The 27634-nt window shown below is 47.0% G+C and overlaps 1 protein-coding gene across 1 annotated transcript in view; it reads left to right on the top strand.

Annotated features, from left to right (window-relative positions):
• The window catches only part of P4HA3 (prolyl 4-hydroxylase subunit alpha 3), a gene marked incomplete at both ends in the record, with an annotated part of 48691 nt that extends 25711 nt beyond the window's left edge, over positions 1 to 22980 (top strand). The window contains 9 exon segments of the mRNA XM_080689308.1: positions 83 to 134; positions 3699 to 3862; positions 4084 to 4260; positions 11325 to 11389; positions 13685 to 13844; positions 15966 to 16028; positions 20594 to 20662; positions 22476 to 22572; positions 22910 to 22980. Of these exon segments, the coding sequence (XP_080545434.1) occupies positions 83 to 134; positions 3699 to 3862; positions 4084 to 4260; positions 11325 to 11389; positions 13685 to 13844; positions 15966 to 16028; positions 20594 to 20662; positions 22476 to 22572; positions 22910 to 22980 (918 nt within the window).
• Positions 22981 to 27634: the final 4654 nt, after the last annotated feature.

Below are 27634 nucleotides of genomic sequence, written 5' to 3'. Positions count from 1 at the left end.
ATCCACTTAGTATTTTGGTCAAAGGAGATATCCTCAGTGTGGTTAATGCTTTCTTTCTTTCTTTTTTTTTTTTTTTAATAAGGCAGGAAATGTCTCATGTGCCCTCCGCCTCTCCAGAGAGTTTCTTCTCTACAGTAAGTGGTAATAAAAGATAAGCCAGCTAGAAGTCTGACTTCTGCTCCTGGCCTTTAATCCTTGTACAGCTATCTATTTTTAATTATTCGAATTTCATAATTCAAGGCACATTTCAAATTTGGGGTGAAATCTTATTTATGCAGATCAATGCATGGGGGAAATTCGTAAGTCAGTTGGAAAATGCTGAGAAGAACATGCCAGCCTGTCCCTTCCTACGCTTTCCTTCAGTGGTCTCTGTGGGGAGTCAGTTTCTTCAGAGACATTTTAAAAACTCAAAATTTTTTTTGAATTTTTTTATTGGTGCATTATATTCATACATCATATTGGGGTAAAAAACTTGTGTGTACATACAAGTACACCTACCCAATTCCCACCCCATTCCCTCCCCGTCCCTCCTTCCCTTGCGTGGCTTAGTGGTTGATTTCAATATGTTTAAGTACATTGTGTGCTTTAGAGAATTTCCTTCTTCCCTCCTCCCATCCCCTCATTTAGGTTGTCTTGTTTGCTCCTCTATAGGATTTCCTTTTTCATCTAGAGTTCCTCCTATGACCCATTTCTCCTTAGCTTTCACATAATACGGAAAGCATCCGGTTTCTTATTTTTTGTGATTGACTAATCTCACTTAGCTAATGTCCTCAAGTTCCATCCATTTCCCTGAAAATGATGTAATTGAGATTTTTTATGGCTGAGTAAAATTCCATTGTGTACATATCCCACAGTTTTGTAATCCATTCATCTGTTGATGGACATCTTGGCTGGTTCCATAGTTTGGCTATGGTGAATTGTGCAGCTATGAACACAAATACACATACATTAGTTTGGTAGTTTGGTTTCCTTTCTTTTGAGTAGATACCCAGAAGTGGTATTGCTGGATCAAATGGTAGATTTGTTCCCATTCTTCTGAGGATTCTCCATACTTTAAAAACTCAAGTTTTGCTGGGAGCAGGGGCACACGCCCGTAATACCAATAACCCCGGGTGGATGAGGCAGGAGGATGGCAAATTCCAGGACAGCCTGGGAAATTTAGCAAGACTCTTTCTCAGAATAAAAAATGAAAAAGGGCTGGGGGTATAGCTCAGTGGTAGAACGCCCCTCGGTTCAATCCCCAGTACCACACACAAAAACAAACAAACAAAACAAAACAGGTCTTGGAAGTAGACCCAGCGATGAATGCAATCAATGTGCAGCTGTGCAAGAAGAGTGTGACTCGAAGGATTATCGCTTTGGCAGTGTGTAGAGAGCCATCGGTTCTTTCTTTTAAAGCCACAGAAGCATCTTGCCCGGTTGGCTGTAGTTCAGCTCCAACCCCCTTGGACAATGCCTTGCCAACTGCAGGATGAGTTACACTGGGGGGAGGCGCTTTCTACCTCAGCTTGAGTATGTTTGCTTAAAATGGTGGTGGATGGCTCCCTAGATTTTTCTTTAATAAGCTATTTAAATACTAAAATCAGATACAAAATCATGGCTACTTTAATTGTTTTAATATTTATAAGGTATTCAATAGAGGGTTCTATAACTGCACTTATTTAAAACTTGTTAAGGATGCATTTGGTACAGCTGGCTTTACATATCTGTGGTTTCTACATCTGTGGGTTCAGCCAACTTTGGGTTGAAAACAGTTGGAAAAAAATTACATCTGTACTGAACATGTGCAGATTTTTTTCTTGTAATGATTAAACAATGCTGTGGCGCCCACCTTGTAATCCCGGGGCTTGGGAGATTGAAATAGGAGGATCACAGGTTGGAGGCAAGCCTAGCAATTTAGCAAGATCTTCAGCAACTTAGTGAAGCCCTGTTTCAAAATGAAATATAAAAAGGGCCCAGGGACCAAAGTGGTGATGCACGTCTGTAATCCCAGCACTTGGGAGCTGAGACCAAAGAATCAGAGGTTCAAAGACAGTCTCAGCAGTGTAGTGAAACTCTCAGCAACCCAGAGAGATCTTGTTTCAAAACAGAACATTTTTTAAAAGGGCTGGGGGTAGAGTTCAGAAATAGAATGGCACTGGATTCGAGCACCAGTACTAAAACAAACAAACAAACAAACAAACAAACAAATAACAACAACAAAAGAATGCAGCATAAGAACTATTTACATAGAGAACACTGTATTAGATGTTATAAACAATCTAGAGATGGTTTACAGTTTATGAGAGGTTTATGCAAATTCTATCCCATTTTATATAAGGGTCCTGGAGCCAATCCCCATACATAGTGAGGGATGACTGTGACATTATTCCTTTCTGATAATTTGAAAAAAGTTATCTATGGAAGTTGCTGTAGGGCCTGGAAACATGGACAATTAGTAATATAAACAAAAGTAAAGTTCAACCTTCCTTTATTTCTTTGTGCTTTATCTATTAAAATCTGTCTGTCTTAGATTGTTCACTATCAGAAGTGGATAAGGACAGGGCTAATGGAGAGTCCACGTTTATTTTTAGCTTTGCAATATTTTTTCACTGGCCTCAACATTTCCATTCTCCAAAATTTCATTTGTCCTTTAGTTAGAAAGGAATGGTAATTATGGTGGATAGAAATACTCTGGGCTCCTCAGATACTGGGGACGCATGATAACAACTCAGCACCTCCTCTGAGATGCAATGAGAACCATGCACAGAGGCCAGCAGGCCAGGGCAGCCACCAGTGTGTGGGGCATCTTGCAGCCGAAGTGGGCAGGAGCAAGACACAGGGTTTCCCAGGCTTCCCAAGGGCCCTGTGGACATCAGGCTAGAGCCCCAAACTAGAACCCCTTTAACCCACACTGCCCTGCTCAGTGTCTATGCCACTGTGAATTTCAAAGGATATAGTAGAGCACAGAACTAATTGCATTCCAGTTCTCCAGAGAAAAATAGGTTGTGTTCCTGTGCCATGGGCTTTGGCTATCTGGACTTCTTTTCATTCATTTACTTGTCATGTTTACTTCTTGGTGATCATTACAATCTAAACTCTGGGAGGTTAGCCTCCAGCATGGTATCTGGCACATAGTGGATGTTTATTGAACCTTTATTGAATGGGTGGGTGAATGAATGAATGAAGATTCTTCCCTATACATACAACTGACCATCACACTATGCCAGAGCTGCTGTCCTCATGGTCCCTGGGTCTAATGTATTAAGGGCCACTTTCCTTCCCAAAGCCCATTGTAACTTCAGATCCACCAGGCCCAAGTCAGGCTGTTTTAAATACCAGATTCCCTCCTGGAAGTGAGGGTATCGACAGAAGGAGTTGTTCAGGGTGTCCAGGTGCCACTCCTGTGTGACAGGAAGGTTGCAGGGGAAAAAAAATTTTTTTGGTACTGGGACTTGAACCCAGGGGCATTTTGCCTCCAAGCTACACCCCAGCTCATTTTACTTTTTATTTTGAAACAGAGTCTCTCTAGGTTGCCGAGAGTCTTGCTAAGTTGCTGAAGCCTGGCCTCAAGCCTGCAGTCCTCCTGTCTTAGCCTCCCAAGGACTGGGATGACAGGTGTTCACCACCACACCCGGGGTGCAGGAAATCTTGGTAGCACTTCCTGGGCCAGCATTTGTTAACCTTAGTTAACCTTAAATATTCTCTGATTTCCCCAGGCCCAGAAAATAAGCGGATGGCCAGGAATGTGTTGAAATATGAAAGGCTCTTGGCAGAGGGTCCCCACCAGGAGGCAGCTGTGGCTGCCATTCAGAGGCCTAGAGTGCCCCACCTACAGACCAGAGACACCTATGAGGAGCTGTGTCAAACCCTGGGCTCCCAGGTAGGATCTCTCAAAGAAAACGGGATGGGTAGGGAGTAAGAGGCAAGAATTGGCACAGTGTGAGGGAAAAGGCTGGTGCCTTATGAACAGTACATTTCACCTGCCCTGCCTCTGAGTGACCACGCTTGATAAATGCCAGTGTTTTATGCAATTGTTCCCCTGAGTTGGTCTTGGCTCCTGGACCCTTCTTCTCTTACGCAGATTCTACTCTTTCTTTTCAGCCCATTCACTACCAGACCCCCACCCTCTCTTGCTCCTATGAGACCAATGCCAGCCCCTACCTGCTGCTCCAGCCCATCCGGAAGGAGGTTGTCCACCTGGAACCCTATGTTGCTCTCTACCATGACTTTGTCAGTGACTGGGAGGCTCAGAAAATTCGAGAGCTTGCAGAACCATGGGTGAGTGTCCCCAAAACCCCGTTGTGCCTCTACGTGCCCCGAGTTCAGGAGTGTGAGAACCAGCAGCCCACACAACTTCCTCAGTCCAAGAGTTCAAAAGGCCGCCCATTCCATGAATCTGATTAATTGTGGAGGAAATAACACCTTGGGGAATAAGATTAACTGGGAAGAGGTACCAGGAGGTTTTTCTGGGGTGTTGAAAATGTGCTCACAATATCTTCTTGGGGATGTGGTATACATGGCTATGTGCATTTGTCCAGCACCTGGACACCCTGAACAACTCCTTCTGTCGATACCCTCACTTCCAGGAGGGAATCTGGCATTTAAAACAGCCTGACTTGGGCCTGGTGGATCTGAAGTTACAGTGGGCTTTGGGAAGGAAAGTGGCACTTAATACATTAGACCAAGGGACCACGAGGACAGCAGCTCTGGCATAGTGCGATGGTCAGTTATATGTATAGGGAAGAATCTTCATTCATTCATTCATTCATTCATTCATTCATTCAGCAAATGGTATATTTGGGCCCTGTGCATATCATTGTATATAAATGTAACTTAAAAAATAAAAATGAAGAGCTAGGCATGGTGGTGCACACTTGTAATTCTAGTACTTGGGAGGCTGAGACAGGAGGATTACAGGTTCAAGGACAACCTCAGAAATCTAGTGAGGCTCTCAGCAACCTAGTGAGACCCTGTTCCAAATAATAAAATCGGTCTGGGGGTTTATCTCATAGGTAGAAAGCCTCTGGGTTCAATTCCTAGTACCACAAAAAATAAACATAAAATAAATGAAATAAAATTTCCCCCAATTCAACCATTCCATATAATTAGTCGAAGAGAAGAAAAGATAAATGGCGGTGGCAAGGAGTGAAATCCTATTACATTATTCGCAGACTGACAGAGTGGAAAGATTATCCAGTTCAACTCCATGATTTAGTTGAAGAGGAAACTGAACCCAGAGAGGTGAACAGCTTGACTGAGGTTACACTGAACCTATAGTCAGGACTGAAACTCAGAGGTGCACTGATCGCCACCCTGTTTTTCCTTCTCGTACACTAATTTATGCTTGGTAACAAGCAGCCCCTGAATGTCAGAGACAACCAATTTCCCTCATTGCGCATCTGTCCTGTGTTGGCTTCAGCTTCCCCCGCTCTCTCCACTCAGTCTCCAGCCTGGCAGAGCAGCCTCTGGGACAGTGCCCACCAGCCTCCTGTGAGAGGAGATGATGGACTGGCTCTTTAAGCTTCTGGTTGGGAGTGCCTGGCGTCTCTTCCATCCCCGTATCACTGGTCAGAGCCCAGCCTGCGGCCACCTCTGTAATCAGCAGGCGGAGTCTATCTGCCCTACACAGGGAAGGCACGCAAGTCCCTGAGCCAAGCTTGATGCTAACACAGAGGGCACATTGCATCTTACCTTTAGAAAGTGTGGTAAATATTTAGAAAAAATACCATCTGTTGTCACCTCAACAAACCTGTTGCCTCTTTTGTTTTTTTAATAAATTCATTTTGTGTGTGTGTTACTGGGGATGGAACCCCTTCTACCTTCTACCTCCGGGCTACCCTCCCAGACCTATTTTAGATTTTATTTGGAAACAGGGTCTCACTAAGTTGCTGAGAGCTTCACTAAGTAGCTGAGGCTGGCTTCGAACCTGCATGATTCTCCTATCTCAGCCTCCCGGCTAATAAACTTATTTTTATTGGTGCATTTTAGTTTCACATCATAATGTAGATCATATTGACAATGGCATACATTCACAGAGTACTTGGTACCTCCCCTCGCCCCAACCTGCCTCCCCATTTCTTTTTTCTTTCTTTTTCTTTTTTAGTGGTACTGGGGTTCCTGGAAGCCCTTCTACCTCCGGGCTACACTCCCAGACCTATTTTATATTTTATTTGGAAACAGGGTCTCTTTCTTAAGCCAGCGGGGCTGGCTTTGAACCTGCACGATCCTCTTGTCTCCGCCTCCTAAGCGCGGGGATTACAAGCGTGCGCCACCACGCCTGGCCCGCCTCCCCATTTCTCTCCCTCCCAATACCAAGTGTCCAGGTTAGCAATGTTATATTTACATGTATACCCATAGTCTCACGTATCATTCCCATTAATGAACCTCAGTCTTCCTCCTCCCCTCCCCTTCCTCCCTGGCTCCCCTGAGGGTCTCCTCCATTATCTGGAGTCCCTCTGGTATCCCAAATACTCCCTAGCTCAAGCATATTAGAGAAAACATATGTCCCTTCTCTTTCTGTGCTTGGCTAATCTCACTTAACATAATGCTCTCCTGGTCCTTACATCTTCTTACAAAGGACATAATTTTATTCTTCTTTATTCTGTTGCCTCTTTTAAAATGGAATATTAAGCCGGGCGTGGTGGCGCACGCTTGTAATTCCCGTGCTTGGGAGGTGGAGACAGGAGGATCGTACAGGTTCGAAGCCCCTTGCTGGCTTAAGAGACCCTGTTTCCAATTAAAAATACAAAATAGGTCTGGGAGTGTAGCCCGGAGGTAGAAGGGTTCCATCCCCAGTACCACCAAAAAAATAAATAAAAAGGCACATTAGGCCGGGTGTGGTGGCACACACTTATAATCCCAGCATTCAAGAGGCTGAGACCTGAGGATCACAGTTCGTGGACAGCCTCAGCTACTTAGTGAGGCCCTCCGCAACTCAGTGAGACCCTGTTTCAAAATAAAGAATAAAAAATAGGGCAGGGGTGTAGCTTGGAGGTCGAATGCTCCTGGGTTCCATCCCCAGACCCGCAAAATGAATAAATAAATAAAAATTTAAAAATATGCTGGGCATGGTGGCACACGCTTGTAATCCCCGTGCTTGGGAGGCGAAAACAGGAGGATCGTGCAGGTTCAAAGCCAGTCACGCTGGCTTTAGAGACCCTGTCTCCAAATAAAAATATAAAAATAGATCTGGGAGTATAGCCCAGAGGTAGAAGGGTTTCCAGGAACCCCAGTACCACCAAAATAACTAAATAAATAAATAAGTAAAAAATAAAATAAAATGGCGTTTCAAGGCTGGGTGTGGTGGCACACACCTGTAATCCCAGTATTTGGGGATTGAGACAGGAGGATCACAGGTTCAAGGACAGCCTCAGCACGTAGTGAGATCCTCATCAACCTAGAAAGACCCTGTTTCAAAAAGAAAAAAGAAAAATAAGGCTGAGGGCGTAGCTTGGAGGTAGAATGCCCCTGGGATTTATCTCCAATAACCTAGGGCACATTAATTATATCTCAGAATTACTTACGTCCAACCAAACATTGTGTCCTTATTATTGCTCTTTGTCCAGGCGGACATTTAGTCACCTTCGACAGAACAGAGCCTGCTTGTGCCACCGGGGGACTGGTGCTGGGCTTTGACAAAGAGATGAATGGGGCTGCTTTCCCCTTAGGAGGCTGCTACGGGAAAGAGCAAATATTTAGAGTGCACTGCGATATGTGATGTGAAAGAGGTGTGTGCCGAGAGCCGAGAGGAGGCTTCCTAAGGGAAGGCTGGAGGGAGGAGAGCCACTGGGGAGGAGAAGCAGACTTTGCCATGGAGTGAAAGCCATCACATTAACAGGGTGGAAAAGGGCCTTCTGTGTGCGAGGGCCAGATAGGTGACGTGTGCAGGGAATGGGGGAAAACTTGGTGGTTGCAGTGTGCAAGGGGAGGAGTGAGGAACAGTAATCGGTGAGGCTGGACAGTGAGAGTCCATCATCAAAGGCTGTAAATGCCATGCTGGGTGTTTAGGGTTTTATCCCACAGTCAGCGGGAGAGCTGGGGGGGGGGGGCAATAGCACAATCAGGTCTGTGGTTTTTAAGGAGAACTCTCCTTAAAAGGAGAAGAACAGAGGGACCAGAGGGAGAAGAACAGCAGTGACCATTTTATCCAAAATCCCGCCTTGGCACTCTAGAATCTTGGCACCGCAGGTCTTGGAGATGATTAGTCTCCGCGGGTGAGAGAATCCTGTATTTTAACAGCAGGCACTTCTTAGGGTGCCAGCAGTCCCCTTCGGCCAGCAGTGGCCTTCTTCTTGGAACTGCTCAGTTGCCATGGTAACAGGACAGGCGGTCCACCCAGAGAAGATTTCATCCTCATGGCAGGTCATCCATCTGGCACACACGGGCCTCGCCACACTCCCTTCCCCCAGAAGTGTCTTGTCGGGTTGCTGATGCCTGTCTGGTATCGGGCTCTTCCAGGAATAATCCCTGGCTTGTCTGGAAGTGGCTCCCAGTGGAGCCCCAGGGCCTCCAGCGCCATGCTTGATTTATGTGTTTCCTGTCCCAAAGACCGCTTTCTTATCACTGGTCTATCTGCATCCCACCGTTTCACTTGTCTATCTGCATCCCGCTCCTCCTGGAAGATTCACTTAGAACCCTGCGCCCCCCTTGGGCCTTTGGGTCCTGACTGCTGTAGCCTGCTTTCTGTGGTTCTCTGAGTGACTGCACATTTTAGAACACTTTTTGTGGCCACGTTCAATAACTCATTCCTCCTCTGAACCCAACGCTTTTGTTGCCAGTCGTTTGGTACTTCACTTTAGATGGCCATGCCTGTGCTGCCTGGTGTCATCAGCTGTGCCATGGCCTCGGGTCCTGTGCCCCGATTACACAGGCATCATGTGTTGTCTGGCTTAAAATGTTTCACCCCACGTTATGCCAGTTGCAGCCAGAGTCATCTTTAAAAGGCCAGTTTTGACCTTCTAAATCCTTTTATTCAGCTCTGGTTTTATTTGTTTATTTTGTTTGTTTTGTTCTGGTTTTGATTGTTTTGTGGCACTGGGGATTGGATCCAGGGTGTTCTACCAAGCCCTATTTTATTTTTATTTTATTTTATTTTATTTTTTAATTTTTTGTGGGTCTGGAGATAGAACCCAAGGGCATTTGGCCTCCGAGCTACACCCCCTGCCCTATTTTTATTTTTTATTTTGAAACCAGGTCTCACTGAGTTGCAGAGGGCCTCACTAGGTAGCTGAGGCTGCCTGTGAACCACAATCCTCTGGTCTCGGCCTCCCAAATGCTGGGATTACAAGCGTGTGCCACCACGCCCGGCTCTATTTTATTTTTAAATAAGTCTAAGTTGTTGAAAGCCTCACTAAATTGCTGAGGCTGGCCCTGAACCTGCTATCCTCCTCTCTCAGCCTCCCAAGTACTGGGATTACAGGCTGCACCACCGTGCCTAGCTGCTTCGGCTCTTTAATGGGTCTCTTTACCCTTTAATTCTTGAGAAGCTCTATGGCTTGCCTGCTGCTCACCCCTCCTGCCATATCTTTCACTTGTATCAGCTGCATAGAACAACTTTCTTTTCTATAACTGGGCCATGATCTCTCTTTTCTTTCTGTCTGGAATGGTCTACCATGACCTCTTTTCTTCTCTTTTTTTTTTCTTTTGTGGTACTGGAGATGGAACCCAGGAGTCTTCAACTTCTAGGCTACACCCTCAGACCTATTTTATATTTTGTTTGGAAACAAGGTCTCACTAAGTTGCTGAGCCTCACTAAGCTGCTGAGGCTGGCTTCGAACCTGCGATCCTCCTGTCTCAGCCTCCCAAGTACTGGGATTACAAGTGTGCACCACCACGCCTGGCTCCCTGTGATCTCTTTTAAATTGCAATGTGTCCTATAGACATCCTGGGAAGCCTTCTTGACCTCATAGAATGGGCTAAGCCTGCTGTGGTGGCACATGCCTATAATCCCAGTACTTGGAAGGCTGAGACAAAAGGATCACAGGTTCAAGGCCAGCCTCAGCAATTTAGCCAGCCCCTCAGCAACTTAACAAGACCCTGTTTAAAAGGGGGGGGGGGGGCTGGACTGGGCTGGGAGTATAGCTCAGAGGTACATGCCCCTGGATTCAACTCCCAGTACCACCATCAAGAAAAAAAAGGACTAGACACCCTTCTTTGTATTTCCATAGCACCCTGTAGTGGCCAAAGATAGCCCCATTATGGTCCCTTGTGGGCAGGGACTTTGTCTGTTTTAATGTATTATTTTTTCCAATGCCTGCCAGAGTGCTTAGCACAGAAAACAACCGGTGAACATTTCTTCCCCAAAATGGATGACATGCAGATAAACCATAAACAGTTGTAATAGGAGCTACATACAAAGTAGCGCTTTAATTGGGGGAGGGAGGACTCCCTGGGATTTTTTTCTTAAAGCTATTGATTTTGCCCTAAAATATCAATAGGGAGTATCTCTCCTCAATGACAACTCTCTTCTCTTCTGTCTGCATGTCTCAGGAGGGCATGGGAAATGCTGGTGAAGGACAGGTAGAGGCACTGCCAGGCACCAGTTTCCCACATCCAGAGTCTATAGGGCAATGGGCAGGAGAACTCTCGGGAGCATGTTGATTATAGATGGGAAAATGGGCCCAAGGAAAAAGAGGCTTTTCCAGGATTATCTGTCTGGTGTAGCAGCAAGAACGGTGGGGTGTCAGCTCTAGATGAGGGAGGGCCTCTGTCCTGTGCAGTGCCCTGGGCACTGCCCTGCCTGCCCAGGAAGCACGAGGCTGGGTCTGAGTCCCAGCAGTGCCCTTCAGTGCAGGGCGCTGTTTGATTCTTTCATTTAATCAGTACTGAGCACCTACTTCCTGTTGGGCCTCTCTGCATCCTGGGGACACAGCTCTGGAAACAGACCAGGCCCTTGCCCTCACAGAGCTGCCACTGTGACAGAGGCAGAGACAGATTTGCATGCATGCAAATATGGAATGTTGATCTTTCTGTCCCCAGTATAGAGATTTTGCAAAGAGGTACTTTATTTAAAAAAAAAAAATGAATTTAGCCAGACGTGGTGGCGCACGCTTGTAATCCCAGCATTTGGGAGGCTGAGACCGGAGGATCGCGGTTCGCGGACGGCCTCGGCTACTTAGTGAGGCCCTCTGCAACTCAGTGAGACCCGGTTTCAAAATAAGGAAAAAAAATAGGGCTGGGGGTGTAGCTCAGAGGTTGAATGCCCCTGGGTTCCATCCCCCACGCACACAAAATTAAATGTTATATCGAGACATCCAGAACAAAAAAGACCCTCAGTTGAATGAGTGATTTTAAACCCGTCGTCGTTTTTCCCATCATCACCTGGTCTCATTTCCTCCCACCAGCTCCAGAGGTCAGTGGTGGCATCAGGGGACAAGCAGTTACAAGTGGAGTACCGCATCAGCAAAGGGTGAGCGAGCCGGCCCTGGGGACGCACTTGTCTACCACGGGCACTGCTGACTGCCGGGGAGCCTCCCCTTTAGGCTCCGTCAGAGAGGCTGTTGGAGAAGCCCCAGGCCCCATTTACATCTCTGCATTGTTTTTGAGGGCGAGAAGCCCCCCCCCCCACCTCAGTTAGTTATATCATCTGAGGGATTCATTAGGAGGCTATTAGGGAAAGACATGCCCTAAACCTAAAAATAACTGTAGAGATGTTCTCATAACCAGAATTGCTTTTCCAGAGAATACAGGCCTGCCTGGCATTTGTGATTTGACTTTATAAGGCTCCATTCCTACTTCTGACTCACAGGCAAAGCATAGCTTGCCAACGCTCCCTGAGCCCCAGGGCTTCCTCCTGGAGCAGATCCAACTTTATCCTCCCCGCATCCCTGTCTTTCCCCTGCAGCCCTTTATTTGCACTGAGGACAGGACAGATAAGACAGGAGGAGGAGGAACCTCCATCAGAGCCACGTGAGACAGCACTGGTAGCATCCCAGGGAGAGGCCCATCCATCTGGGCATGGGTGGTTAGTCTGAGTTGTCTGGGATGTGAGGTGAGAAATGCAAGCTTTGATTCAGAATCATTTTGGCTGGGCGTGGTGGTGCATACGTGTAATCCCAGTACTTGGGAAGCTGAAACAGGATCACAGGTTTGAGGCCAGCCTCGACAACTTTGTGAGATCCTCTGCAACTTAGTGAGGCCCCGTTTCAAAATAAAAAGTAAAATAGAAGCTGGGCGTGGTGGCACACGCTTGTAATCCCAGCATTCGAGAGGCAGAGACCAGAGGATCGTGGTTCGTGGACAACCTCAACTACTTAGTGAGGCCCTTCTCAACTCAGTGAGACCCAGTTTCAAAAAATAAAAAGCCTAAAAAATAGGGCTGGGGGTATAGCTCGGAGGTAGAATGCCCCTGAGTTCCATCCCTAGTACCACACACACACAAAAAAAAATAGGGCTGGAGGCATAGCTCAGAGGTAGAATGTCCCTGGGTTGAATCCCAATAAAACACACACACACACACACCTACACACACACATTATTTGGTCTGGTACTTTTAGATACTTCTTCCATCAGGAGTTGTTCTCTAAACTTTAGAAGGTCTATATGACCTAAGCTTTATTTTTTTAATCTTTCTGAAATTCTTGTGTCAGAAGATTCAACTTTCTATTTGGATTTGCTACTTTTAGGGGAATAGGTGGTATTTTCTTGACTCTTTTCAAACTACCTCCTCTTCCTCCCCTCCCATCCTTCCTCAACCCTATGGATTTGGTTCTATCCTTGTAACTTTACTGGAATTGGTCTTTCAAAAGGCACCAGGGAGCTGAGTATGGTGGTACACACCTGTCATCTCAGTACTTGGGAGGCTGAGACAGGAGAATTGCAGGTTCAAGGCCAGCCTCAGCAACTGAGCGAGGCCATCAGCAACTTATTAGACCCTGTTTTAAAATAAAAAATAAAATAGGCCTGGGGATGTAGTTCAGGGGTAGAATTCCCCCTGGGTTCAGTCCCAGCATCACACACACACACACACACACACACACACACACACTCACTCCACTCACTCACTTGCCAGGGATCTCTGGATTGCCAAATTATCTTCCTGTTCCTATACCCTCACTGACTCCCCATTATCTACTTCTTGGTCCTTTTTATTGTTGCAATAGTTAGACACCACGGATGGATAATTTGTATGGACTAGAGGTTTACTGAGCTCAAGGTTCTGCAGGTTGGGAAGCCTAGGAGTATCCGGTAAGGACCTTTGCAAGTATTATCTGCTGTGACACCTCCACACTTGTGCTTATGCTATTTGTCCAGGCTGGAATACTCCCAACTCTTCCATCTATTGAAATTGTATATACCCGTCACATTTTGGCTCAAATCTCAACACCCTACCTCGATACCCAGTAGAGTGAACTTCTCCTTCCTCTTTGTTCCCCAAAACTTTAAAGTTTGTTTCTCTTTTTTCCACTCTAAGCTTCCCTTAGTCATGTCTGTGTTTTCCTCCTCCCACAGAGTCCAGGAGCTCCTGGAAGGCCATAGCTAGCTCTTGGGTATCTTTGCAAACCTGACAGCGGGTGGCATAGCAATCTGCATGCACTCCACATAAAAGAATGAACAAACTAACTTAACAAAGAGCAGAGAGGGGGTCTCCCAACATCATGCCGAGAGCCTCCTTCCTCTGGCAATTGATGTAATTCATTCACAGGCATCATGTAGTCATTCTCGGCATCAGATCACTGATGCTCCGATCTGCGGTGTGTTTTAGTGCCTGGCTGAAGGACACTGTTGACCCAGTGCTGGTGACCCTTGACCACCGCATCGCTGCCCTAACAGGCCTTGATGTTCAGCCTCCCTATGCAGAATATCTCCAGGTGGTGAACTATGGAATCGGTGGTCACTATGAGCCTCACTTCGATCACGCTACGGTAAGGATAGGGTCAGTGACAGTCTCCTGGGGTAGGGAGCCAGGGCTGTATATATTTCTCTGAGGTAGAGCTCTTGTAAGTGAAGTCTCAGAATAAAAGTTCTTGTTCAGGACTATCCAGAATCCTTGGTTTGTTTGTTTGTTTGTTTATTTATTTATTTATTTATTGGTGGTACTGGGGTTCCTGGAAGCCTTTGTACCTCGGGCTACACTTCTAGACCTATTTTATACTTTTATTAGTTTTGGAAACAGGGTCTCTTAAGCCAGCACGGCTGGCTTTGAACCTGTGCGATCCTCCTGTCTCCGCCTCCCAAGTGCGGGGATTACAAGCGTGCGCCACCACGCCCGGCCCAAATCCTTGGTTTTAGATGATTGCTGCTGACTTTTTTTTTTCTGACACCATCCCCCTTTCCAGAATTTGCTAGTGGGTAGAGGATGTGGCCTGTGATGGAACCATCTCTCCTGCTTTCCTCAGGGACATCCTAGTGAGGACTGCCCCCACCCAGTCCTCTTTTCCTCATGATCTTAACTTCCCACCTTTGCTGACAATAGCAAACAACTTTTTGACAATTAAAAAGACGTCTTCAAGCTGAGCATTATGGCACAGGCTTATAGTCCAAGTACTTAGAAGGCTGAGATGGGAGAATTGCAGGTTGGTCCTTTTTATTGTTGCAATAGTTAGGCACCACGGATAGTTTATTGAGCTTAGCAAGGGCCTTTGACACTTCCCTGTTTCAAAATGAATAAAATAGGGCTGGGGGTGTAGCTCAGAAGTAGAACACCCCAGGGTTTAATCCCTGTTACCACACACACACACACACACACACACACACACACACACAAGTTAAAGGTACACCTATAGTCATACCTAGGTGTTTTACTCAAAAGAAAAAGAAATATATGTCCATACAAAAATTTGTATGTGGATATTTATAGTATATTTATTTGTAACAGCCAAGAATTAGAAACAGCCCAAGTCTGTCCACAGGTGAACGAATAAGCAAATTTTGGCATATCTGCAGAGTGGAATAGTATTGGGAAAATAAAAGAAATGGACTACTGTGACCTCATAGGAGGACCTCAGCAAAAGGAGCCCAAACAAAAAAGTACAAATGAGAAAGGGCTGGGGGTGTAGCTCAGAGGTAGAATGCTCCTAGGTTCAATCCCCAGTCCTCCCCCATCACACACGTGTTCACCCACAAAACATGCATGTAAAAGAAGTCAAATGGATAAGTTGACATATTTTAGGATTCTATTTTATATGAAATTTCTAGGAAAAGCAAAATTACAGAGATGGAAAGTAGATAAGTGGGTTGCCCAGGTTGTTCAGGGATTAACTACAAATTGGCCAGAAGAAATCTTTTAAGCAGATGGAAATGTTCTAAAACTAGATTGCAGGAATGGTTGGACGGCTGTTAAAATTTGCTAAGATTCATCAGATGGGTGAATTTTATGGTCTGTAACTTATATTTCAGATTGTTTCATGACCAAAAAAGGAAGGGGAGTATGTCTCTTTGGCAAATAATGGGGAACTCTAATCTTTTAATTTAGTGGTGTTCCAGCCGGGCGTGGTGGTGCACGCTTGTAATCCCCGTGCTTGGGAGGCTGAGACAGGAGGATCTCGCAGGTTCGAAGCCAGCCTCAGCTTCTTAGTGAGGCTCTCAGCAACTTAGTGAGACCCTGTTTCCAAATAAAATACAAAATAGGTCTGGGAGTGTAGCCCAAAGGTAGAAAGCCTCTGGGTTCCATGCCTGGCACCACACACATGAAAAAAAATTTAGTGATATTCCTATAGAAAAATTATCTCTAGTATTTTATAAATTAATTTCGTTATTTGGCAGAACCCAAAGGTACAGTTAACCCCTCATAAAGCAGTGCTTTCACTATTGACAGGTAGTTCCATTTACTAATACATAATTTATGAGTTCCTAAGAGATTGGTTTCTAATAAAGAGTATATTGAATACCTGCCAGCAATGATGAGCACACACTGCACTTGATGTAGCTCAAGGTGCTACCCCTTTCTGATGCCCTGGTTTACCCCTCCTGAGTTCATGGTGGAATCCTGATGTCATTCTGGTGCCATCTGCATGGGATAATGACATGTTCTATTTTCTTCTCAGTCTCCGAGTAGCCCCCTCTACAGAATGAAGTCTGGGAACCGAGTTGCAACATTTATGATCTATGTGAGTCTTGCTATGGAGGGACCGGGGATTCTTACTTAATGGCTATATCTATTTATTTTTAATTTTTCATTGGCGCATTGTAGTCATACATCTTAACGGAGTACAAGATGGTGGAGGCGTACACGCACACATCACCCAATTAACCCTTACCCAATACCTGCCCCATTCCCTCCCCCCTTCCTTCTCATGTTTGGCTTAGTGATTGACACTGATATGTTTGTTAAAGTACATCATGTGCATTAGAGAATTCCCCTCTTCCCCCCTTCCATCCCCTCAGTTAGGTCGCCTTATTTGCTCATCTATAGTGTCTCCTTGGCTAGCTCTATATTTTAACTGCTAGTTTCCAGAGCTATTTCCCCTATTGATTTCATCTGGTCACTGAACACAAAAATCTCTAGGAATTTTATGAATTTGAGACCTTTTTTGTTAGGCACTATAGGAGAGGTGAAGGAATGCAGGATAGACCTCCTGCCCTCCAAAAGCTTATAGTGTGTAGATCTACATAGGAGCTTGTTGAAGGCAGTGGATTAGGATGGGAAGTGGGTTACATTGAAGGCTGAGAGAGCATGGGACTTGAACAACACAGGAAGAGGATACAAGTGTCTCCCTGTTTGAGGTCCCACAGCCTGGTTGGTGTTGAAAAGCACAGACCTGTAAGCACAGTTGTGGAGCTATGGGAGAAAGAGAAGAGAAAGTCACAGCTCAGACTGCAAGAGGGAAGCCCACAGAGGCTAAGGGAGCTGCCTCTGAGAGGCAGCGAACACCCTCCTCTTTGTCTCCCCGTGAGTAAGATCCCCACCCCATCCCCATAAAAAATAAAACAATAAATTGACTTATTCTGATTCCTGGCCTGGTCCTATAGGATTTGGTCCCAGACTTTATTATCTGGTCTACTTTCTTCTCCACAAACAAGCCATCATTCCAATCACCTGTTACTTAGAAGAGATTATCAGAAGCAAACACTTATTAAAAGAGATTTATAAATATTAGTCAAAGAATAAACATGTTGCTTTAAGGGCTGTGAATAACAACCAAGAATGAAGTCCTGCTTTCAGGATACCGGAATAGCAGACACTGTGCCCTGGCATCCCCTCTCCTCTCAGGGCCGCACCTGGTCTCTGCAATTCAGCCAAGAAAGGCAACTTGAGGCCGGCATTCTCTATCATCTGTATCCCAGCAATTCCAGGGTTTGTCTCCAAGTGGCTCAGTTTTGTACTCCTGCAGAACTGGAGGCTGCCACTTAAACAAAGGTGTCTATTCTGATCAGGCACAGAGGGGCAGCTGAAGTCAGCTATCAGGCAGAAAAGTTGTGCTTCAGGTAGGAAGTACAACCCAGATCTGCAGCTGGTTGCATCTCTGGCTAGCACTCAAGCACAGGGGTCACAGGCAGTGAAAAATCTAGATATCAACCAAAGAATACAAGCAACTAGGGGCATAATGTATCCCTGGTGCTTTAACCCCCATATCTCCTTCAGCTGGTTCCCAGGTTCTGGAGGCCAGTTATCATAATGAAGGTCACAGAGATGTAAAAGCCCAGCAATTTAAAAATGGCAAATGTGAGCCGGGCGTGGTGGCTCACGCTTGTCATCCCAGCATTTGGGAGGCTGAGAGCGGAGAATTGCGGTTTGCAGACAACCTCAGATACTCTAGTGAGGCCCTCTGCAACTCAGTGAGACCCGGTTTCAAAATAAAGAATAACAAATAGGGCAGGGGGTGTAGCTCGGAGGTTGAATGCCTCTGGGTTCCATCCCCAGACCCGCAAAAAAATAAAAATAAAAATAAAAATGGCAAATTGTGTGTGTGTGTGTGTGTGTGTGTGTGTGTGTGTGTGTGAGAGAGAGAGAGAGAGAGAGAGAGAGAGAGAGAGAGAGAGAGAGAGCACGCGCGTGCATCTGGGTATGATGTGTTTGAGGCACAGAGGAATGGAATGCCCTTTGGTTTGGAGTCTGCTGTTTGCCCCGGGGCTGCAGTATACATTACATCAATTATTTGAGCTCATTTCTCTTGCCCTGCACTTCTTCACAGCATTGCTGTGAGGATTGGATAAGATAATGTAGGGAGGATGTCACTCTGGAAAGTTTCATACAATATGTCTCTGCCATTGTAGCCTACCCTACCAAGTAAGTAAAGGAAAAACAAAAACCTCATATAAGGGAATTAGTATCATGGGACCTAGAAAGTGCTCATTTCTTCATCTTCAGATTGAGGAAAGGTTAACAAACATTTCTAAAGATACATGTTGAGTTCTATAGGAAACAAGAATAATATTGTAGGAATAAAATAGTCTTTGCGAAGGAACAAAGAAGCTGGCCATGGTGGCACACACTTGTGATCCCAGTACTTGGTAAAGTGAGGCAGGAGGATTGCTGATTTGAGGCCAAGCTCAGCAACTTAGTGAAACCCTGCTTCAGAATAAAAAAATAAAAAGGCTAGAGTATAGCTAGAGGGTAGAATACTCCAAGTTTAATCCTTAGTATGAAAGGAAGGAAGGAAAGGAGGGAGGGGGGAGGGAGGAAGGAAGGAAAGAAAAAAGTAACTGATGATAAAAAAAAATTAACAGGATGGAGTTGAAATCAGGCTAGGCTAGTGATTTTCTGTTCAGTCTAGACATAATAAAAGTGTAAAGTATACACAGGAAAGGTCTCTTTCTCCTCCTATTGTCTCACAGTCCATGCCACCTGCTCATGAGCTTCAGTGCATACAGAATCAGATTTTTTTTTAATTTGTTGGTACGAGATTCCTTATATTGTAAAATCATAGCTAAAGGGATGCAGGAAAGTCAAGGTTGTCCCTGTTGATTCTTGCTTATACCCACACTGATTGATCACAGAACCGAATCATCCAATTTATGAGTTACTTGAACACAAAGAGTGAATTATTGTTCCCACTGGATCAAAGAATGCTAAACCCACTGCTGCCATTTCCAGGTTCTGAATCACTGGGTCAGTTCAATTTCCTCTCACAAGTTCCAACAGCTGAGCTCCTATAGCGCCAGCTCTGTAACACATGTGAATGTGGTGGGATTTGATGGCCACAAAATAAGAACCTCCTGGTAATGCCAGGCACTAGTGTGTCCTGTGGCTCGTAAGAAAATAACTTCACAGCCGGGCGTGGTGGCGCACGCTTGTAATCCCCGCGCTTGGGAGGCAGAGACAGGAGGATCGCGCAGGTTCGAAGCTAGCCCCGCGTGCTGGCTTAGGAGACCCTGTTTCCAAATAAAAATGCAAAAATAGGTCTGGGAGTGTAGCCCAGAGGTAGAAGGGCTTCCAGGAACCCCAGTACCACCAAAAAAACAAAAAACAAAAAAAAAAAAAAACTTCACAGTAGGTATCAGAACGATTAACTTTATGCTACTCTTTTGACCATTAATACTAATATGCTAAGACTCTTTCCTATGAACCAATCAAAGTGCAAAAATTATTTCATTAATTAAGATGTTCAAGCCAGGCGCACCCCTCTAATCCCAGTACTTGGGAGACCAAGTCAAGAGGATTACGAACCTCACCAATTTAGCAAGATCCTGTTTCCAGATAAAAATAAAATAGGGTTGGGGGTGTCACTCAGAGGTAGAATTCCCCTGGGTCCAATCCACAGTATCCCCCAAAATGTTTACAATTACTAGGTATTTCTTTGACAATCAAGAAGAAAATCATATTAAGGAAACATACCCATAATCCTGGAATATGCCACTGATGGAAGTCCTAAGCTTAGGTTACCCAGAGAGGCCAGGGCACCTGGGGTGCCTCCAAAGGCCATGAGTAGTGGCCACCCTTCAGAACAGATGTGTTTAGGCTAAGTGATTTCCAAGTCATGAGTCATGAGCCATAAGTGGGTTGTGAGATTCATGTAGCAGATCTGGTCTGCATTAAGAAAACTACACTGGGACTAGAATACAATAAAATAGAAAATATCAGAGATATGTCATGCAGTGAGAATATCTTATGAAACTTTTGTTCCAGGTGTGTGTGTGTGTGTGTGTTGGATTATGTTATAAAATGTATTTCTCCATTAGAGTCTCAATCAAAAAAGTTTGATTCTACTTTGAGTCTACTTTTGTAGCCCCCAATAAGGACGTTAGCTGGAGGGGAAGCGCAGAGAGGAATTCCAAACGCTTGTCGTCTGTGGCCCTGGAGGCAGATACCAGTGCTGCTGAGGAGGCTCCTGAACTCTGGAGCTGGATGACTGCTTTTTGTTTTCTTTTTTTTTTTGTGTGTGTGTGTGTGTGTGTCATTGGGGATTGAACGCAGGGACATTCTGCCTTTGATCTACATCCCCAGCCCTATTATATTTTTATTTGGAAACAGGGTCTCAGTCGGTTGATAAGAGTCTTGCTACTTGCTGAGATTGTCCTTGAACCTGTGATTCTCCCGTCTCAGCCTCCCAAGTACTGAGAGTACAAGCATGCACCACCACGCCCAGCTGGATGACTGTTTTTCAAGAGTTTCTCTCGAAGCTGAAATAGGGGAGCACAGGAGGGAGTCAAGGCAAAAATAACCTCAGACCAGGTCAATGAGCATGCTGACAGGAGGGCTGTTTAACTCTGGTTTCTCCCTCTGGCCTTGCAGCTGAGCTCAGTGGAAGCTGGGGGAGCCACGGCCTTCATCTATGCCAACTTCAGTGTGCCTGTTGTTAAGGTGAGTGGGGCCTGGCCCCAAGACGGAGGTTGCGAGCACATGGACCCACGCCCTAACCCTCACAACTGCAAGTTGACACCTGCGAGGGGTGTCAAAAAAAGAGGTCTTCCCTAGTGCCCAGAATCAAAGATTACCCTGTAGTCTTCTTCGTTACCATGGTGCATTAATTGTGGCCCTATTTGTTATTTTATTTACATTCATGTGACAAGTATAGGATCGCAAGCCTGTCTTCCCTGTGATGATATAGAGCCCCTGGAAGGGAAGCTCTCGGATTCACCATTGACTCCTCTACGCCAGCCAGGTCCTGCAGACTGTGGTGCATTCACACTGAGCTAGAGGCGCTGAGGCTTCAGAGGGCAGCTCAGAGCCCTCTCCTCCAGGAGCTCAGAAGTTAACAGGCAGTAGCAACATATTGCAATGTGAGCTATGGAGAACCAGGCCCTGGGAGAGCAGTGTGGCAAGAGGTTTGTTTAATGCATGGGTATGTCCTCCAAGTTTCAGATCAGTCAGACTCCCTGACAGCTCTTTGTTAATTCAGAGATGAAATGAAGATAAATACGTGAAGTCATGCCTGTAGAGCACTTGCAGTTTCTGGCCCATCCTGAATATTCAGTCAGTGAATGCCAGGTACCTGTGGGGGCCAGAAGTTTGGCGCCTCTTCTAGGCTTTGGAACAGGCCATGGCGCATACATCCTCTACCACCTCAGGCTGGGTTTACTTTGTGTGTGTGTGTGTGGTACTGGGTATGGAACCCGGGGCATTTTACCTCTGAAATACACCCCCAGCCCTATTTTTTAGTCTTTTCATTTTTGAAACAGGGTCTCACTGAGTTGCGAAGGGCTTCACTAAGTAGCTGAGGTTGTCCGCGAACTGTGATCCTCTGGTCTCTGCCTTCTGAATGCTGGGATTACAAGCATGTGCCACCATGCCCAGCCTTGGGTCTACCTCTAATGGCCAAGGTTCTAGGAAATATACAGGACAGAAGAGTAGTGCATAGGCCAAGGAGTGCACCTAGAATCTGAGTCAGAGCCGGGCGTGGTGGCACACGCTTGTAATCCCAGTTTTTGGGAGGCTGAGACAAGAGGATCACAGTTCATGGCCAGCCTCAGCTACTTAGTGAGAGCCTTTGCAACTAAGTGAGACCCTGTTTCAAATAAAGGAATTTTAAAAAAGGTCCTGGAGGTGTAGCTCGGAGGTAGAATGCCCCTGGGTTCCATCCCCAGTACCGCAGGGAAAAAAAAAAATAGAAAAAGAATCTAGAGTTAGAATACCTGGGGTTGGGTCCTAACTTAACTCTTCTTAGTTCCACGACTCTGAGGCCATGGCTAGGAGGGGGCACTACAGTGATGCCTACGTTCTGGGTGTTGGTAGTAAGTTTCTCAAGGAGTGTAAGCGTCTGAGCTAATGAAGTCTTCAGTTGTATGAGAAATGTGTTGTTCCACCTGGGGGTTTTGCTGGGCTCTCAGTGACCCCATGACACGCGTGCTTACCTTGCTAAGTGTCACCCAGAGCTCAGCCCAGTGTCTGGTCTGTTTGAACTCTGTCTCTCGTGAGCTCCCCGGCACAGAACTGCGTGTGCTTTGTCTCTGCGCGCCCAGGACCTGGAGCAGCGCAGGCCTTTAATCAGCGACCCAGGCCTGAATGAGGGAATGGTGACCTGGCTCACCTCATATCGTTTTCCTGCAAACCTCGCTCCACGCTGCATGGCAAGATTTATTGTTTAGTGACAGGCGTGCATTTATTTGTTTAGTCCTGAGCTTCCCAAGGACTGAGGTTCTGGCTGACTCTGGGGGCTGGGCCCTCTTGGTTTCAGAACGCAGCCCTGTTTTGGTGGAACCTCCATAGGAGTGGCGAGGGGGATGTTGACACGCTTCACGCCGGCTGTCCTGTCCTGGTGGGAGATAAGTGGGGTAAGGCCTTCCTCTCTGGGCAGGAAAACGAGGTAGAGGTACGGAGAAAAACGAAGTGGGTGGGAAATAGCGTAGCCCCCATGGCACAGGCTTCACTAAGGGCCACATTATATTGAGGTGATCGGAGGATCAACCAGGCGCTCCGCTCCCCCAGGTCTGGGGCCCACAAAGAGCAGGGTCCTGTCCCAGGGTAGGCATCAGCCGAGGTTTACGGGCGAGTTGGCTGGGGTGCAGGATTTGGGGAGGCGCTTGCATGCCCTGGTGAGCCGGCTGGGCGCACAGCGCGGCTGCGGCCAGCTCTGCTGAGCTTGCTCTCTGGCTTCCTGCTCTCCCCCAGTGGCCAACAAGTGGATACACGAGTACGGGCAGGAATTCCGCAGACCCTGCAGCTCCAACCCTGAAGACTGAAGTATTGGCAGAGAGCAGCCGTGGAGTCCTGCGGCTCCCAGAGCAGCCGGGAGCCAAAACCAAGGCAGGAGGACAGAATGAAGGGCTCCTTCTGGCAGAGGGCTGGTCGGCATCACCTGGTCCTCGCCACTGGGCAGTGAGGAAGCGGTCTTCACCAGGGGACCTCTGAGATTGCTTTCTGCAACAGGTACAAGAGTCAGAGTAGAAGAGACAGCGCAAAGAAGGGAGCTGCAGAGGCCGAGAGTGATGCCGCCGGAGCGCAGCCACTCGCTGCTGGGAACAAAACTTCCATGGTCGCTGGGGTCCGGCCGTGGCTTGTGCCTCTCTGACCTTGGACTGCAGGGACTTAGAAGTGGCAATGGGGCCACCTGCGGGAGGGGCTCCCGTTCCTCCCCACTGGCTCCTGCTGCAGCCTGAGCAAGGGGTGCCCCAACTCAGAGGTGTACCTCCTATGAGTGGTACATTACAAGATATTTTTAAGTAGATACCAACTTTCCTTTTATAGGATGATTTTTAAATGTGATCATTAAAAATGTTTACAAATATTTTTTTTCCTGAGAATATTTTGATATTATAATGTTGAATGAAAATACAGAGTATAACATTTTATTTATGTCCTCTCCTCCTGGCTCACCCCTGACACTCTCCAAGTACCCCATTCTTTCTCTCCTCAGAGCCACCGTGCTGGGCCTCACCTCTCCCCCCTCAGGCCTCTCCAGGTCCCCAGGGATGGTCTCTTCCCATCTCACCCTTGGCTCCATGTCCCTTCAGAGGGGCCTCCCGTGACCACCCGGCCTGCTCACCATTTTTTTCTGTCATAGTAACTGATTTCATTTTCTTCCTAACATTTATCTGAATTGAAATATTGGATTGATTTGTTGAGCCGTGGTCGCGGCCTTCCTTGCGGGGTGAGCGCTCCGAGGCCCGCTGTACGTTGTCAATGCCTCTCCTACAGTCCCCGTCTCACTCAATTTTCATGTGTTTACTTGCCAGGCGACTCCCACCACACTCTGTGCTCTGTATTCCTGCCAGAACCTCCAGGAGGTCTGGTTCAAACTAAGTAGGCATTCAGCATTCTTGCAGAGGCCTGCTTTGAGCTGTGGAGGTAGAATGTTTGCATGCAGAGTCTGTCGAGAAGTCTTTCCCAGCGGAAGAGCTAACTCTGAGCTCTGGCCGCGGGGCGGGGACCGCAGCATCTGAGCACACGCTCCAGAAGAACACTTTGAGACCACTGGGCTCGGGTTCCTCCCCAGGGATGTGGGTGTGTCTTGCACACTAAGGAGCCGCAGTGAAAGGACTCGGTGCTCAGACTCCACGTCGCCCTGCCCCCTCTCCTGGCCATCCCTCGGCTCTGTGGGCCCCAGGCGAGGGCCCTGCGGTCTCAGCTCCAGCTTCCTCAGACCCCAGTGAGCACCTGGTCACGTGCCCGGATTCTGGAAATCTTACCATATTACTGCGGCCTCCTCCACCCCCTTCCCCAGCCCAGAGAAACTGGCCAAGATGGAAGGCTGTTTGCTGTCTGTGGGTGAGCCTGCTCCTCTCTCTCCATGGAACCTGAACTTCTCAGAATTGCAGGGCCAGCCCGAGCTAACCACGACCATGGAGCACACCAGAGTTTATTGAGATGGCATCCTGTTATGGGGCTTCGTGCATTAGTGTTGTTTGTTTTGTTGTTCTGGGGATTGAACCCAGGGGCATTCTACCCTGAACTACCCCCAGTGCTATTTTATTATTTTATTTTGAAACAGGATCTCATTAAGTTACTTAGTAACTCACTAAATTGCTGAGGCTGTCCTCAAACCTGTAATCCTCCTGCATCAGCCTCCCAAGTACTGGGATTGCAGGCATGTGCCACCATGCCCAGCTTGCATTAGTTCTTTTTTTAATTTTAACACACTTTTATTAGTGCGTTGTAGTTTTACATTATTTATTTATTTATTTATTTATTTATTTATTTTTTGGTGGTACTGGGGTTCCTGGAAGCCCTTCTACCTCTGGGCTACACTCCCAGACCTATTTTTACATTTTTATTTGGAAACAGGGTCTCCTAAGCCAGCGCAGGCGGCTGGCTTTGAACCTGCGCGATCTTCCAGTCTCTGCCTCCCAAGCACGGGGATTACAAGCGTGCCCCACCACGCCCGGCCGTAGTTTTACATTATAATGTAGCTCATTGTGATAGAGATACACCTGGTGAGTGCATTAGTCAGTCAATGCTCACCTCATGCCCAGGGGTTGATGCACCTTTTATCTCCATTTTGCAAACAAGGAGGTAGAGTCAGAGTTAGGTAACTTTCCCTAGGTCCCACAGTCTGGCTCCAAACTTGGCACTTTTTTTTTTTTTGTGTGTGGTACTGGGGATGGAACCCTTCTACCTCCGGGCTACACTCGAGACCTATTTTGTATTTTATTTGGAAACAGAGTCTCTTAAGCCAGCGCGGCTGGCTTTGAACCTGCTGATCTTCCTGTCTCCGCCTCCCAAGTGCAGGGATTACAAGTGTGCACCTCCATGCCCGGCTTCAAACTTTGCACTTTTACCACATGTGCTTTTAATGGTGTCCGAGATGTAGTAACTGTGAAACATCTTATCCAGGTGATTGACAACCATGCAGCCATAAATATAGACATGACCAGAGGGCAGTGGGAGCTTTTCCCAAACCCAAGAGACTTCATGGGAGGGAGGCCCATGAATAAGTCTTAAAGATGGGAGGCTCCCTAGAGACCAGGAAGGAAGCACAGGGCTGGGCCCACAAGAGGGAGGATGCCTGTCCCCAAAGCTTGGAATAGTAACACCTTGCTTTTGGCCAGCATGTTAGTCTTCAAAACACACTCCCACTCATTTCTTTGAACCTCACCTCCCCAGGGAGGAAAGCAGAGTGGGAAGTGGGAAGCGAGGCCGGATGGTTACTGACCTGCCAGGTGACACCCCAGAGCCGGGGCTAGGCTCCTAGCCTTCCGTGGCCCTCTGCCACACCACAGCCAGAGTGGAAAGGCTCCTTTTATATTTGCACCAGTCCCTACACCCTCTGAAAGCCTGACTAGTCCTGCCAGAAGGCGGTGTGTGGCAACACGGGGTCCCAAAGTGCTTGGTAAGTAGACAGCTACTTCTAAAGAGCACTGACTGTGGCCTGGGGCATTGCTTATTTATAATTTAAAAAACTTCTTTCTTGTACTGTTCTGTCAGCTGTTTTCTAACAGCCTTGACCAATCCGGGATCCTAACCTGAAACTGTATATCCCTTGCAAGCCCCATTCCAGGGAATGTCCTTGACAACAGTGACAATTATTATTATCACTAGTAATCATATAGTGATTATTTACTAAAGGCTGGGCACTGTGCTAAGAACTTAGATATGCTTGACTCCCTTTAATCTTCACAATGAGATAAATACTACTATACTTGTCTTATACTTGAGAGAAACCGAGGCAGAGAAAGTGTAACTTACCCGAGGTCACGTGGCTGTCCGTGGAAGGATTCAAATCCAGGTCTCTCTGTCACCAAAAGATCTCTGTGGCCTTCCATTGTCTGGATCGTGTTATTTTGCTATTGTTGCTGTGTTCTTACAGACAATAATATCTTTAGAAGCCAAGCATTTTAGGGAGGAGTCTACAACATTTTCCCAGGTTGAAAGGCCTCTCCATGGAGTCTCTGGTGGCCACCAGTCAAGAGCCTTGTCTGATATAGCTATGTGTCGAATGATGTGTGAATAAATCATTTCAGTGCTGCAAATGGAAAGTGAGCACCTGTTGGGTGAGCAGCCCTGTGCCAGGTGCTTCTTAAGAATCCAGGAAAATGAGACGCCTGCTCCTGCCCTGCGGCACGGTTAGCCCAAGTGTAAGAATGGTAAGGACGGTTTGATCCAGTGGAAAGCTGCGCGGTGCTTGTCTTAGGGATCATGAGACCAGAGGGGCTCACGTGTTGAGCTCACAGAGGGGCTCACAGACCGGGCTCCATGTTGAAGCCCAGGAGCGCACTGGAAAGAGTGGGAATGTGTGCCAGGGGAGGGCGGGGAGCGGGGGCCATTGCTTGTCCCCTTTCACACACAAGGGAGCAGGGCGAGGTGCCTGGGAGGGGGAAGCGAGAGGGTGTTGATTCTGGGGGACTCCTGACCAGCAACACCATGAGCTGCACAAACTGCCCTTTCATGGTGCCACTCAAAGAGTCCCCTGTTTGGGGACCGTGGCTGCTCCTGCCCGGAGAAGCCCCTAAGCAGCCTGTGTGCAGGGGTGGGGTAGGATGGGGAGAGAGGGACATTTGCCTGCAGGTTGCTGTGTACAGGGCAGAACTATGAAATCGGCTAAGAGTCACGGGGAGGAAACGTGTGTGCCTGTACCTTGCCAGCTATTTAATGCCCCATATCTTATCCCCAACAATGATCACCCCTTTTGGCAAAAAGACTAAAGTAGTTCACACAGCTGGGAGCAGAGCCAGCATCTAGACCTAGGGAGACCTCCCCTCCCCCGCCGGTTGCTTCCAGTCTCTTTTCTTTGGGTATTGGGGATGGAACCCAGGGGCATTCTACCACTGAGCTACAACCCCAGCCCTATTTTAATTTTATTTTGAAACCGGGCCTCACTAAGTTGCTGAGGGCCTTGCTAAATTGCTGAGGCTGGCCTCAAGCCTCTGAGCCTCTTGTCTCAACCTCCCAAGTACCGGG

This window comes from Muscardinus avellanarius (genome assembly GCF_963383645.1).
Source record: "Muscardinus avellanarius genome assembly, chromosome: 1".
NCBI classification, from domain to species: domain Eukaryota; kingdom Metazoa; phylum Chordata; class Mammalia; order Rodentia; family Gliridae; genus Muscardinus; species Muscardinus avellanarius.
The sequence above is the reverse complement of the archived record's forward strand: the minus strand, read 5'-3'. Positions and strand labels throughout refer to the sequence as shown.